This window comes from Mandrillus leucophaeus, unplaced genomic scaffold (assembly GCF_000951045.1).
Source record: "Mandrillus leucophaeus isolate KB7577 unplaced genomic scaffold, Mleu.le_1.0 Scaffold1098, whole genome shotgun sequence".
Taxonomy (NCBI): Eukaryota; Metazoa; Chordata; class Mammalia; order Primates; family Cercopithecidae; genus Mandrillus; species Mandrillus leucophaeus.
In genome coordinates, this window is record NW_012099187.1 from 42,040 (window position 1) to 56,584 (window position 14,545).

The 14,545-nt window shown below is 35.8% G+C and overlaps 1 protein-coding gene across 1 annotated transcript in view; it reads right to left on the reverse strand.

The window, feature by feature from the left end:
• Positions 1–14,545, reverse strand: part of LOC105546533 (ankyrin repeat and IBR domain-containing protein 1-like) — an 86,021-nt gene that overhangs the window by 31,369 nt on the left and 40,107 nt on the right. Inside the window, exon 2 of the mRNA XM_011989773.1 lies at positions 1,006–1,288. Within this exon, the coding sequence (XP_011845163.1) occupies positions 1,006–1,193 (188 nt within the window). The 5' untranslated portion in view covers positions 1,194–1,288. The remainder of the gene's footprint in view (positions 1–1,005; positions 1,289–14,545) is intronic.

Consider the following 14,545-nt stretch of genomic DNA (forward strand, 5'->3'; position numbering starts at 1 on the left):
GAGAGCAGTATGAACATGGCAGACAGAAACCTCATGGCATGTTTTGGAGATAGCAAAAAAAGCAGCTTAATTGGAACAAGAATTTGTACATGGAAGAAATACGAAAAAGGCTGAATATTAAGTTTTTTTTTTATCAAGTTCAAAAAAGCTTTGAATACTAGTTCTAGAATTATATTTCACTCCATAAGAAAATAAGCATTTTTTTCCGTTCCCTTCTAGCATCAGACTTCTATACCTGCATAATCTACTTCTAAAAAAAATTAACCTTGCTTTGTAATTACTGTTCTATTCTTTGTTCCTTTTATTTTATAAGCTAGTAAATATCAAATGTAATTCCCATGTGATCAGGTAAGAATCTTCATATAAATAGATTTGCTATGTCACTAAAGCTTTCTTGTTGAATAGATATTTTTTAAAGTTTCTTAGTATTTTCAGTTTTAAGAAAATGTTTGGATTTTAGAAACGTCTTTTCAAATAACTGAATCCCATTAAAAGAAAGGAAATTCAAACTGATCATGACTAGAAAAGGCAAATGCACCCATTTTTTTAACTAAAAATAGCTAATCAGAGTTTAGAACTTTGCCTTTGGCACCATTCCCTGCATTTCTTTGACAGCTGACAAGTATTGTTCTAGAATTGAAATGTTATAAATTAAATATATTATTACCAAGAATTCATACTATGAAACATTGAGGATCAAAATATATTTATAGTAACAAGAACACATGAACCTACCTCACTATTAAAAGCTTTGGACTAATTCAGATATAATAAAGAAAATTTTACTAAATCATAATAAAGAAAATCATATCAAATATTTAGGTATATTTGGTTTTAGAAAGTTTAATTCACTACAAGACCATATTACATGCACGTGTTTGTATATATATTGTGTCTGTGTATGTCTGTGTTTTCAAAAATCATAGTTCTTTTTTCTTTCACCACTTTGTTACCAATTAGTTTACGGTAATACCCTAATACCAATTAGTTTATAGTAATACTTACCCTAAAATTTTATTCATTCCATGTCTAGCAGCATAATGTAATGGAGTATTGTGCTGGTAGGGCTCCCCATAAGATGTATTTGGATCAAGAGATTCTTTTAGCTGAGGATTGTTTTCATATATTTGGCAGGCCAGGTTTTCATCACCATTGATGAGTGCTTTACGGAATTTGGTGGTTGTATTTCCCATGTTTTGTTTTGTTTTGTTTTTTCTGATAGGCAGTGGCACTTCTTTCCTTCTATCTTCAGCCACTTCTGGAACACTTCTGCAACATCTTTCACATTCTAATGAAGGAAAAGTTATTCAAATTAGATGTAAAACAATAATCACAAAAGAATAACACAATTAGGAACACTAAAAAAATTCTGGGAATCATCAATAAGGGAACCAACTATATTACATTTTACCAAATTTATCTTAACAGCCAAAAAAATCTCAAAGTTTCAACACTGTCCAAATTAACTTCTTGTTAAACTGTAACACTTTCCCACACAGAGACTGTTAAGGTTTCACAGGCTGTCCTTTGGATTACAAAAATTATCTACATATGTAACTTTTCAATTTTCCTCTTCACATGGGCAGAAAATGAGCTTGACTGAATTTTATGGTTGAAAACACTTTAATTTCTGTATAAATTATGTACAAATCTTACTCAGCCAATTTGTGGGATAGTGAAAAATGTAGGAAATTTTGCCCAAACAAGAACTGCAGAAGAGGCGTTAAAATGCAGTAAAGGAAAAGTGAAAGTGCTCAGTACTTTATGAGGACATCACAGAAAAGACTTAAAATGTAAACATACAGGAATACACAATTCAATGATACTCAGATCATCACAAAAAAGTACTAAAACTGATTATACACAGAACAATACTGTGATTATTCTACCATTTAAGACTATTAAATTTATTTCTTTCTGCTATACAGAATTCAAAACAAGTATGAAAACATCAAATGTTTATGCATACTATTTTTGGAAAGAGGTTATGATAATCATCACATGGGCAATGTGATTGCTAATTTATTTACTACTGAAGCAATGTGAAGTGGGTGGAGGAAGGCCATAGAAACAAACACTGGACATGAAGTTCAAAATACCATATTTGCCTACAACTAGTTGTGTAATTTTAAGCAAGTTATTCATCCCCTAAAAGCCTCAGATTCCCATCCGTACAGCATGGAAAATGACCATTTCTTAGGTATGGCTATGAGGATTATAAGAGTTACTTAAAGTACCTAGTACAGTCCTTAGTTAATGAGTCCAATAAATGCTAGTTTCATTCTATTCCAATAAACGTTGTTTCTGGATCTATTCTTGAGCTATGATGAAAACGAGTGACAAAGAAAACAGCATATGCAAAGGCAGGTATGAAAAAAAAGGCCTACAGAAGGAACAGTTAAGTATGAACAGAGTTCTGCATCTCTAGCATTAGACTAACAAGAGATAAAACAAAAAATAGGTTGGGACCAGATAAGGAACTTACACTTTAACCTGAAAAGAACAGATAATTAAAGGCTTTCATGCAGGGCAATGACACAATTATTTCATGCTTTAGAAAATTATTGTGACAATGTAGAAGAAAGAATAGAGGGAGGAAAACTTAGAGGCAGAGAATACAACAGTCTTTCATGTTACTCTATTAATTCAGTGGGACGCTGGACACTAAAACATAGCTTTAAAAAACAGGTGAAGGGTGTGGTGGCACATGCCTATAATCCCAGTTACTCAAGAGGATGAGGCAGGAGGATCACCTGAACCCAGGAGTTCGAAACCAGTTTGGGGAACATAGCAGATCTCATCTCAAAACAAACAACAACAATAACAACAACAAACACAGGTGAAAATAACATGCACAGCGTTCAACATAGGCTTTGTATAGGGTAGTTCTCAACCTTGGTTGTATCTTATAATAACCTAGGGAACTTCAGAGTCCTACTGACCAAACTACATCTCATAACAAAAATCAGAGTCTCTAGGGAAAGCACCCAGGCACAGGTATTTAAGCTCTTCATATGATTTTCAACATGCAGACACCACTCTATAAAAGGCTTCTGGAGCCCTGAAGCTAAATATCAGGGCAAGATGTCTGTCAAGCCTATTCTGGAGGTAGGCATTAACTACCTACTTACTATAGCAGCACAGTTTCTGGTCCACTACTACATGTAATGAGATCACCATTTGGGTTTTTTAAGGGTTCTTTACTATTGATTTTTAAATTTTAAATATGCAAATACATACATACAGTAGAACTTTTTGAATATATGAACAAAGAATTTAAAAGCTCATGGTTTACTGCAAGAAAACCACTGGTAGCATTCTGATACACAACCACGCTATTTAAATGTGTATGTGTGTGTTTGTGTGCATAAAATACATATGCATATACACAACATAAACGTGTATACATTAATTGGATCATATGACATAATTTCTTATTTAATTTTTCAGAGGGTTGCTAAATCTTTAGCCTAAAATATTACACTTTTATTGTTTCATCTTCAATAAGAGGAGCAAATCGTTCTCTCCTACACTATATACAATATAATACAGCTACTATTTGGAAACTTTCAGTTGTTTTGGTCCTTGATAGAATACAACTCAAATTATAAACATTTTCAGAGTTCTGGATTAGATTAATAAATAGCACATTTTCTGAGATTTACATTAGCACTTTAGTGAAATATTCTATAAGAAAAATAATTTGTATTTAAGAAGTAAAAAAATAAATATCTAAGAAAGTAATGTTATGGGGTACTCATTTAAAGTAACAAGTTTTAAAAAAATCAATAATACTCTAAATGTGCATTAAATATTACGGTTAGTTGAAAAGGATAATGGCATTGAGAAGTCATTTTGTGGCTTTCAGTTATTTTCATATCTGTTTCATTTTAAAATTTTGATCGATGAGCCTGAAAGTCACTAAGAAATGCATTATTTAAATGGTCACAGCTCAATTCCCCTCAGATTTATCTTCACAAACCTTGCCTAGAAATTTGCCACATGTATCCTTTTCCCTAGCCACAGCTATTATTGCCTGAGGTGATTGTTCTCTCTTTGTTTGAATCAAAACCTCAAGTAATATTTCTGGAACTCCAAAATATGTCTATGTATAGAGCTTCATAAGGCAAGCATTGGAGTACCAAAGAGGCGAAAAGAATTCCTTATTTTGGGCTTCTAATTCTTTACAGGAAAACTGGGGCAAAGTTTCATCATCTTTGAGTAGTAAAGCACAGCACTTGATAAGTATTTAATGAGAAGAAGAAAAATGTAGCCTGGGTTGGGCACGGTGGCTCACACTTATAATCCCAGCACTTTGGGAGCCTGAGGCAGGTGGACCACGAGGTCAAGGCATTCCAGACCAGCCTGGCCAACATAGTAAAACCCTGTCTCTACTAAAAATACAAAAAATTAGCCGGGTGTGGTGGTGGGTGCCTGTAATACCCGCTACTCAGGAAGCTGCGGCAGGAGAATCAGTTGAACTTGGGAGGTGGAGCTTGCAGTGAGCTGAGATCATGCCACTGCACTCCAGCCCGGGCCACAGTGTGAGCTCAGTCTCAAAAAAAAAAAAAGAAAAAGAAAAAAACGTAGCCTGTGGATGGACTCCAGAAAGTTTTACTTAATTTCTGATTAACTTTTAATTGTGAATGCCTTTATAACTCTAGCTTTCTTTTTTAAAATTTTTACTTTTGTGGATACATAGTAGGTGTATATATTTAAGGAGTACATGAGATATTTTGAAACAGGCATGCAATGCATAATAATCACACCAGGGTAAATGGGGTATCTACCACCTCAAGCATTTGTCCTTTGTGTTACAAACAAAACAAACCGATTATACTCTTTTTTTTTTTTTTTTGAGACGGGATCTTGCTCTGTTGCCCAAATTGAAGTGGAGCAGTGCAATCCCAGCTCACTGCAACCTCCGCCTTCCAAGTTCAAGCGATTCTCATGCATCAGACTCCCGAGTAGCTGGAACTACAGGTATACACCACCACAACCGACTAATTTTTGTATTTTTAGTGGAGACAGGGTTTCACCATTTTGGCCAGGCTGGTCTTGAACTCCTGACTTCAGGTGATCTACCACCTCGGCCTCCCAAAATGCTGAGATTACAGGTGTGAGCCACTGCACCTAGCCCAATTATATTCTTATAGTTATTTTTAAATGTACAATAAATTCTATAATCACTCTACTGTGATAGCAAGATCTTAGTCACTCTATTTTTTTTTGTACCCATCAACCATCCCCAGTTCCCCTTCACCGCACAACAACCCTTCCTAGCCTCTGGTAACCATTCTTCTACTTTCTATCTCCATGGCTTCAATTATTTTGACTTTCAACTCCCACAAATAAGTGTATATTCTAGCTTCAAATCTCTGTCTCCCAACTGCACCATTGATAGGTTAATAATCTGTAACAAAAACTCAACAGTACTTAAATTAACAAACTACTTCTAGAAATCTTTTACAGAAGATGAAGTTCTTCAGAAATAAATAACCAAATCCTAATTCAACTGTTCCCATAAAAATATTTTTAGTAAAAATAGTAACTATATAGAAGTATATAACTGACTTCCATTTTTCATTTTAACTGGATATGGGTCACACACACACTCATACTCAATTTAGTCTTCTGCAGTTATCTGCACTATTGATAATAACAACCTTAAATCTACAACTAAACTCTTTAGCCAGTAGAGAAACAAGCAGAAAGTTCATTCAGGCAGCAGGTCCCAATACACACACACACACACACACACACACACACACACACTCTTTCATACACATACACAATTTAGTCTTCTGCAATTATCTGCACTACTGATAACAACAACCTTAAATCTATAACTAAACTCTTTAGCCAGTAGAGAAACAGGCAGGAAGTTCAGGCAGCAGGTCCCCACACAACCCCATCTCACTGCAGGCTGAAATCAAACAGATGAGTTTCTAAGATTCCAGGAAGCTCAAATTCCAAAGAAATGCTCTAATGGTTACTGTAATAATACTTCAAGAAAAGGAGAGGATGGGCTGGGCACAGTGGCTTACGCCTGTAATTCCAGAACTTTGGGAGGCTGAGGCAGGAGGATTGTTTGAGCCCAGGAGTTCAAGACAGCCTGGCAAACATGGCAAAACTCTGTTTCTACAAAAAATACAAAAATTAGCCAGGTGTGGTGGTGTGCCCCTGTAGTCCCAGCTACTTGAGAGGCTGAGGTGGAAGAATGGCTTGAGCCCAGGAGGCGGAAGTTGCAGTGAGCCGAGATAGTGCTACTGTACTCCAGCCTGGGTGATAGAGCCAGACTTAACTTTCAAAGGGTAAGGTAAAGAAAGAAAACAAGACAGCAGAAAAAAGAAAAGTCAGTGGACAAAAAGCATGTGGGCAGATAAAATACTAAGCTCTCAACCTGTTCATTCACCCAGTCAACATGCATTTATTGACCAATGGTAATTTTGTCACTGTGCATCAGAATCACCTGAGGAGATGATTTCAACTGGTCTTAAGGGGCACGAGGCCAGAGTGGGAAATTTAAAAGCTTCTCAGTTGATTATAATGCATGTCAGAGTTTAGAACCATGGACTAATTTTGAAACTATGCTAAGCCAAAAGTAGCAGCCAGAAATGTGATGGTGAGAAGCAGTGTGGTAGGAGTCAGCTTGTTATCTAGTTTACCAAGTAACTTAACCTCTTTGAGATGTTTCCTCAAATGTAAACCAGCAGTATTAATATCTACTTTCTTCAGTCAACAAATACAAATGAACAAACGGATAAAAATCACTACATTCATGAAGTTTATATTTCAGTGGGGATACACATATGAACACTGTAAGGCTTTGATTTATATTCTGTGTGCAGGTTTTTGAGCTTGATCTTTCTTGGCTCTTGCTTAATATTTTCAGCAAAAGGCATTTAAGATTTATCCATGTTGATACATAAATCAATAGTTCAACCCTTATTATTACTGAATAGTATTCCACTGTATGGGTACACCACTAGTGGTTTAATCATTCACTTATTGAAGGATAACTTGGTTGTTTCCAGCTGGGGCAATTATTAAGGCTGCCATAACATTCATATATAGGCTTTAAATGAACATAAATTTCAATTTCTCTTGAGTAAAGATCCAAGAGTGGAACTGCTGGGATATGTACTAAGTCACATGTTTAACTTTATAAGAAACCACCAAATTGGTTTTCAGAGCAAATGTACCAGGATTCAGAGCATTCAGAGTTATTCTGAACCCTGGTCAGCATTTAGAATTGTCAGTTTCTAGTTAGTGGGATTTTTTTTTCTTTTTTGGTAGCCATTACAATGGATGTGTAGCAGTATTGTACAGTGGTTTTCATTTTCATTTCCCTAATGATGAATGATGTTGAACATGCTTTCATGCTTATCTGCCATGCATACATCTTGATTTGTAAAGTGTCTGTTTAAATAATCTTTTGCCCATTTTTAAGATGAAATATTATTGAATTTGAGATCCAAATAGATGCTATAAAAAGTCCTTTGTTAGAAATGTAATTTGCAAATATTTCACTTTGAGCAAATTTGTATGTAAGGTATTTTGCACATAGACATCCAATAGTTCCAGCACCATTTGTTGAAAAGATTTTCCCTTCTCCATTGAGTTGCCTTTGTATCTTCGTAAAAAGCCAATTGACTGTGTTCTATTTTTCTGTGTGTCTCTCTTTTTAGCAATACTATATTGTCTTGATTACTGGGAGAACAAACATTTTAACCATACTAAGTCTCCTAATCCATGAACATGGTATTTCTATTTATGTCTTCTGTAATTGATTTTCAATGACAGTTCTGTAGTTTGTATCATACAAATGGTACACATATTTGTTAGATTTATACCTAAGTATTTCTTTTTTGGGGGTGCTATCATGAATGGTGCTTTAGAAAATGTCAAATGCCAAGAGTTCATATCTAGAACACAGAAATACAATTGAATTTGTATATTGACCCCATATTCTGAAAATGTAATAAATTCACTTATTAGTTCTAGGTTTTTTCTTTTTCACGGATTTTTTGGGATTGTCTAAAGTAGATTTGTATTATCCATGAATGGTGGCAGCTCCCCCTCTCCCTTTTTTTTTTTTGAGACGGAGTCTTGCTCTGTCGCCCAGTCTGGAATGCAGTAGCACAATCTCGGCTCACTGCAAGCTCCATCTCCCAGGTTCAGGCCATTCTCCTGCTTCAGCCTCCCGAGTAGCTGGGACTAAAGGCGCATGCCGCCACGCCTGGCTAATTTTTTTGTATTTTTCATAGAGACGGGGTTTCACCATGTTAGCCAGGATGGTCTCGGTCTCCTAACCTCATGATCTGCCCGCCTTGGCCTCCCAAAGTGCTGGGATTACAGGTGTGAGCCACTGCGCCTGGCCTTTTTTTTTCCTTTTATATCTGCATGTCTTCAGTTTATTTTTCTTGCCTTACTGCACTAGATGAATTTAAAAATTCGTGGACAGAAGTTTGAGAAGAAACATGATATTTGCATGGACTCAAAGCATCTCCCCCAAGATATTTCAAAATTAGAATGTAAAAAACAGCAATTCACAGTGGAGAAGCACAGGAGATAATACTCTGACCAGAAAACACCACCTGTAACCTATTGACATCCTGTACCCCAACCTGATGCACTAAAAAAGGCACATAAGTTCCATAGTACTCTTGCGAAAAAATTTGTAACATCCACCCAATATGAGAAAATATCACAGAAACTCAAGTTGAGAGATGTTCTACAAATAACTGGCTAGTACTCTTCAAAAGCGTCAAGGACATCAAAACAAGACAGCACAACTGTTCACAGTTTAAAGGAGGCTAAGGAGAAAGAAAACTAAATGCCATATAGGGCCCCAGACTGGATTCTGAAATGGATAAAATGACATTAATGGAAAACTGGTGAAATCTAAACACAGTAAATAGTTTAGTTAGTAGTACTGTACCAATGTTAATTCCTTACTTTTGATAACTACGGTTAATGCAAGGTGTTAACATGAGGGTGAAGGGCATACAGAAACTCTCTGTACTATTTTTGCAACCTTTCCATAAGTCTAAAAGTACTTAAAAATAAAAAGGTGAAAACAATTCTAGCTCCTGTGTTTTGGGAAGAGACTGTAGGAAAGCATGAATAGAAACAGGAAGGCCAATTTGCAGGTTACTAGGGTAAACCAGGCAACAGCTGATAGGTTCTTGTACCAGGACTGTAGCAACACAGGTGTTGAGAAGTTGTTTGGATTCTGGATATATTTTAAATGGTGTTTTCTCAAAGAAACCCTTAAAGATGTACACACAGCGGTATGGGTTATTAATCACCCAAAAAATAAAGCAACAAATGGAATAAAATAAGGATAATATCCTAAATTCACAAACCCTTGAAAGACCAGTTGTCCTCTAGAAAATAAATAGAAAGGCCACTCCAAGAAAAATCAATGTTATTTACTATGATTTTTGGCACCAAACATCGAACCTCTATGCAATCTCTTAACTCAAATTATTAAGCTGGGCCACATGTAAATCACAAGGTCCACTGGTCCCTCTACACTAGATTTCCCTGATGGTGAAAAGAGACAAAGGAAGCAGAGGAAAGGTTTAAAACAGCTGCTGGAATCTAGGTACAATATGCACACCTTCTACTAAAAGGTACACATGCTGGTAATCAGGTCCAACATTAAAATATCTCATTTGGAGAGAAATAAGGCAAATGGCCTCTTTCTGTTAGGGCATGGGGTATTACAGTCAGCTTCAGGGATACCAGGGTTCAAGATTTGACCATATTTAACTTATAGGTGAAGGGGTAGTAGTAGTCATTAAATTACCTTTCTATAAAATCTCCAATGGTTTCCTATAGGTGACAGGATAAAGGCAAACTTAGGAATTGCATAACTAAGGCTACATCATCAAAGTGTTTTTAAGCACAATGAGTTTGCCTGAAGCTGGGGATTTGCACAGGGAATAAGCAGAGGTAAAGCTGTATAGCTAGGTAGGGCTGAACCCTTTGATTCCTACCCTAAGAGTTTGGCTTCAGCTTTAACATTCTCAACTTAATTTTAGGTCATCATAGTTTTTAGTGGTATTTCCTATTTCTGAAATGATAGCTCATTTATTATTTTGTCTACTCTGAACTTGGCCAGTGTAATTCAGTGTTATGTATAGATCTTGTTTCCTATGCCAGAATAATTAATGCAATATAGTTTAGTGAGTTGAAAAAGCATTTAAGATAGAGCTAGTCTAGAACTTGGCAAGTATTTTAATAACAAGTGAGGGTTTCTCATCTAGAAAATAATATTCATTTTAGAAGGCTATTGTAAAGATTAAATTTGATAATACACACAGAGCTTCACAATTCATAATAAATTATCTAACATAACTTATCTTCCATTTAAGACTACGAAGTCCACCAATATAAAAACACGCCTTATACATTTCTATATGAAAAAGTTTATAGTATAAAATTTGTATGAATTTAAAAAATTATAGGACTAGAAAGAACTACATTTAAATCCACTCAACCTAGGCCGGATGCAGTGGCTCACGCCTGTAATCCTAACACTTTGGGAGGCCGAGGTGGGTGGATCACTTGAGGTCAGGAGTTTGAGATCAGCCTGGCCAACATGGTGAAAGCCATCTACTAAAAATACAAAAGTTTGCGGGAAATCGCTTGAACCCGGGAGGCAGAGGTTGCAGTGAGCCGAGATAGTGCCACTGCACTCCAGTTTGGGCAACAGAGAGAGGCTCTGTCTCAAAAAAAAAAAAAAAAAAAAAAAAATTCTACCCAGCCTCTACTCCAAGATTTAACCATGAAAGCTCCACTCATAAAACCTCCAAACATTCACGGCTTGTTCTAAGTAAATAATTACCTTCTACGCTAGATACCTAAAAAGCTTATCCTAAATTTGGCTACAGAATGTCACTGAATAAAATAAAAACAATGTTCTAAATTCACAAACCCTTGAAGGACCAGTTGTTCACTGGAAAATAAGTAGAAAGGCCACTCCAAGAAAAATCAATGCTATTCACTACTATTTTGGGTACCAAATATCTAATCCATATGCAATCACTTACAAATTCTTAAGCTGGGCCACGAGTAAATAACAAGTTCCATTTAGGACAATACATTATGTACTTCTCTATGTGAAAAAAGAAAAGAAAGAAAGAAGGAACAAGCGAATGAATGAAGAAAGGTAAAAGAAGGAACAAATGAAAAAAGAAAAGAAAATGCTAAGAAAATATGAATTTTTAAAAATTAAAATGACTTAATGCTAATTTCCCCCATTTATTCTTTTAACAACTGAGATGTCAAATATTGGCAAACTAGTTTTTAAGTCCATAAAGATTTAGGAAACAAACAATAACAATAAAAGCATTAGAAAGTATTACTGTAAGATGAAACTGGTGTAGTTCACTCAGAAAATGACTTGCAATAAAAAGGCTGAATCTGATTGACCAACTGAAAATAAAGAAGTCCTTTAGAAATGTAACGGCAATCAGGGCAGAGTCAACTGAGAAATTTTATGTTCCCCATAGGTAACACACTATAGCCTCTGTTCCTTATGCGTCCTGACTCCCCAATATATGCCTCTTTATCTTCGTCCTATTACTAAAATAGATTGTTAAAATCTAAAGTATTCTATGCATTGTTATAAACAAAAAAACTGTGCTGAGTGCAAACATTAATGAACATAACTTAAGGTGTAGTTTAAATGTCACAAATATTATATTGAAAAGTTAACTTGTATTCATCTAAAGTAAAGAATAAGGAAGTGGCCGGACACAGTGGCTCATGCCTGTAATCCCAGCACTTTGGGAGGCTGGGGCGGGGGGATCACGAGGTCAGGAGATGGAGACCAGCCTGGCCAACATGATGAAACCCCGTCTCTACTAAAAATATAAAAATTAGCTGGGCCTGGTGGCACATGCCTATAGTCTCAGCTACTCAGGAAGCGGAGGCAGGAGGGTCACCTGAGCCAGGGAGACGGAGGTTGCAGTGAGCCGAGACTGCGCCACTGCACTCCAGCCTGGGAAACAGAGTGAGACCCAGTCTCAAAATAAAATAAAAAAAAAATATATATATAAACACTCTACACTTAGGCCACATTAAATTTATTTAAAAAATAAAATAATTATACAGTGATGTTACGAGGTCATTAGGAATTTTTTCAGTTCCATTTATAATCTTACAGGACCATTGTGGTAGATCAAAATATTGTTATGTGGCACATGACCGTACTAACTGAAGGGGACACAGAATTCCTAAGTACAAAACCAGGAGCGGGAGACAGACCTTTTACTGGGAGTACGTGCAAAACATACACACCTTTGGAAGGGAGCAAAGAGGTCTTAGTCTGAAATGCTGCTAAAAATGAAGTCTGATTTAGGAGATTTGGGGCTTAGCTTAACAAACTGCATATTAAGTTGAAGTCCAATGTGGCTTTACTCTGGAAGAAGTTCATGAATACCCCGTTTGCAGGAAAACTTCCAAGTATTAGAGGGTACTGAAAATTACCTGAGCTGAGAAAAATCTTTAACCGAGAAAGCAACTTCCCTATAATATAAATTACAGAATTAAAATTCACTTTTCTGTTATTCCAGTATCTTAACATGGCAGCATTCCAAATAAAATGACTACATAAACACAAAAGTATTATGAGAGTAATAAAAATATCTATGGCAGTTTGGCTGTCTGAGGTTTCTCAGTAAGCAAGGAGATAATACAACATATTCTGGCTCCTCTTAGATATCTTTTAGATCTACATAGCTTTCACAGTGTAAAAAAGGATACTGTAGTTAGAGAAGAAAATAGTTGCAAAAGCTATATTCAAAAGCCTGCATCTTTTTGCCAAACTGGCAAATGAACACTGAAAATAGCTACCATGAGGTCTACAAGCAGAAAACTGTTGAAACTTGGAATACAACTACTGTATGAAACATCACTCTTTTTTATTTCCCATGAAAACACAATTACCTATAATGATCACAGCTCTCTAAATAAGTAAATTTTCAGATAGCTGAAAATTTTCATAAGCAGTATTCAGCTTTTATACATTTGACTTTCCCACTACTCAAAATGTTGTGTTATACTTTAATTTTCCCTTCATAACTATTTTTCAAACTTTGAATTTAGGATTTTATATACTGACTGAAAAATAAATATTTCAAGCTCTTACACTATGGTGCTGTCAGCAAAGAGTTTAATTTTAGCAACTTCAGCATCTCTATTCAGTGTTGGCTTTCATAATTTTTGAATAATTTATTGTCCTTAATGCAAAAATACAAGTGAAAATGTTAAACTGGAATGGTTTATCTTGGAATTAGGAAGCCAAGGTCTCAAAGCCGATGCATCTAAGACAGACACAAAAATTACTTATGTTGGCCGGGTATGGCGGCTCGTGCCTGTAATCTCAGCACTTTGGGAGGCAGAGGTAGGTGGATTGCTTGGCAAGACCAGCCTGGGCAACAGGGCAAAACCCTGTCTCTACTAAAAATACAAAAAAATAGCCAAGCATGGTGGCATGTGTCTGTAATGCCAGCTACTTGGGAGGCTGAGGTGAGAGGATCACTTGAGCCTGGGGAGCAGAGGGTGTGGAGCACCGAGATGGCGCCACTGAACTCCAGCCCGGGTGACAGAGACCCTGTCTCAAAAAAGAGAGAAAGAAAAAAAATACTTATGCCCCAAAAGGTGAACTTTTAGCCTCAACTGAGGCCCCATAAACCTAAATCAATCATATTTTCTATTAAAGAAAAAAGATAAAAATTACACACAATTATGGAAGTTTAGAAATCTATAGTCAAATATCTTTTGAAGTAATTTTTACTGCTTTTAAGCAGTGTTAAATGCTTGAAATTTTTTTAAAAAGTGAATTCTATGTTTACACTTTGGGGAACTGATTTCTCTCTAATATACCTTTAATAATTATGTACATATAAAATTAGTACAAGTTCACAAAATATTAAAAGACAACAATTCCCTTTCTCAAACTAACTACAAAAAACAACTACAAATTGCTACAGTACAAAACTGTTTAGATTATATTCACTGGAAAAGAACTTGTTCCACCACCCACTGTTGCAAAGTCATTAAGTCTTCCTAATTTTGCTGTGTCCTCCACCATTAGGTACTGTTTATTACCCATTATCATCACTACAGGGGAAAATCTAGAGGTATTATATTGTGTCAGAGTACAAAACTATTTCACTTCTAGGAGATCTCCTTTTTAATTCTTCATTGTCCTGCTGAACCTAAATGAATTTATTAAGTTAAATTAAATTTATTCAACATTACAATTTCAGCGCCATTTGTCTGAGGACGTTCTACTTTATTATTTGGAAAAGAGTTAGCATAGCAGGCTTCAGAAGGCTATCCTTAGAAAAGCCTCTTGCCAGACCTAATAGACATCTACAGAACTCTCCACCCCAAATCAACAGAATATACATTCTTCTCAGCACCACATCACACTTATTCCAAAATTGACCACATAATTGGAAGTAAAGCACTCCTCAGCAAATGTACAAGAACAGAAATTATACCAAACTGTCTCTCAGACCAC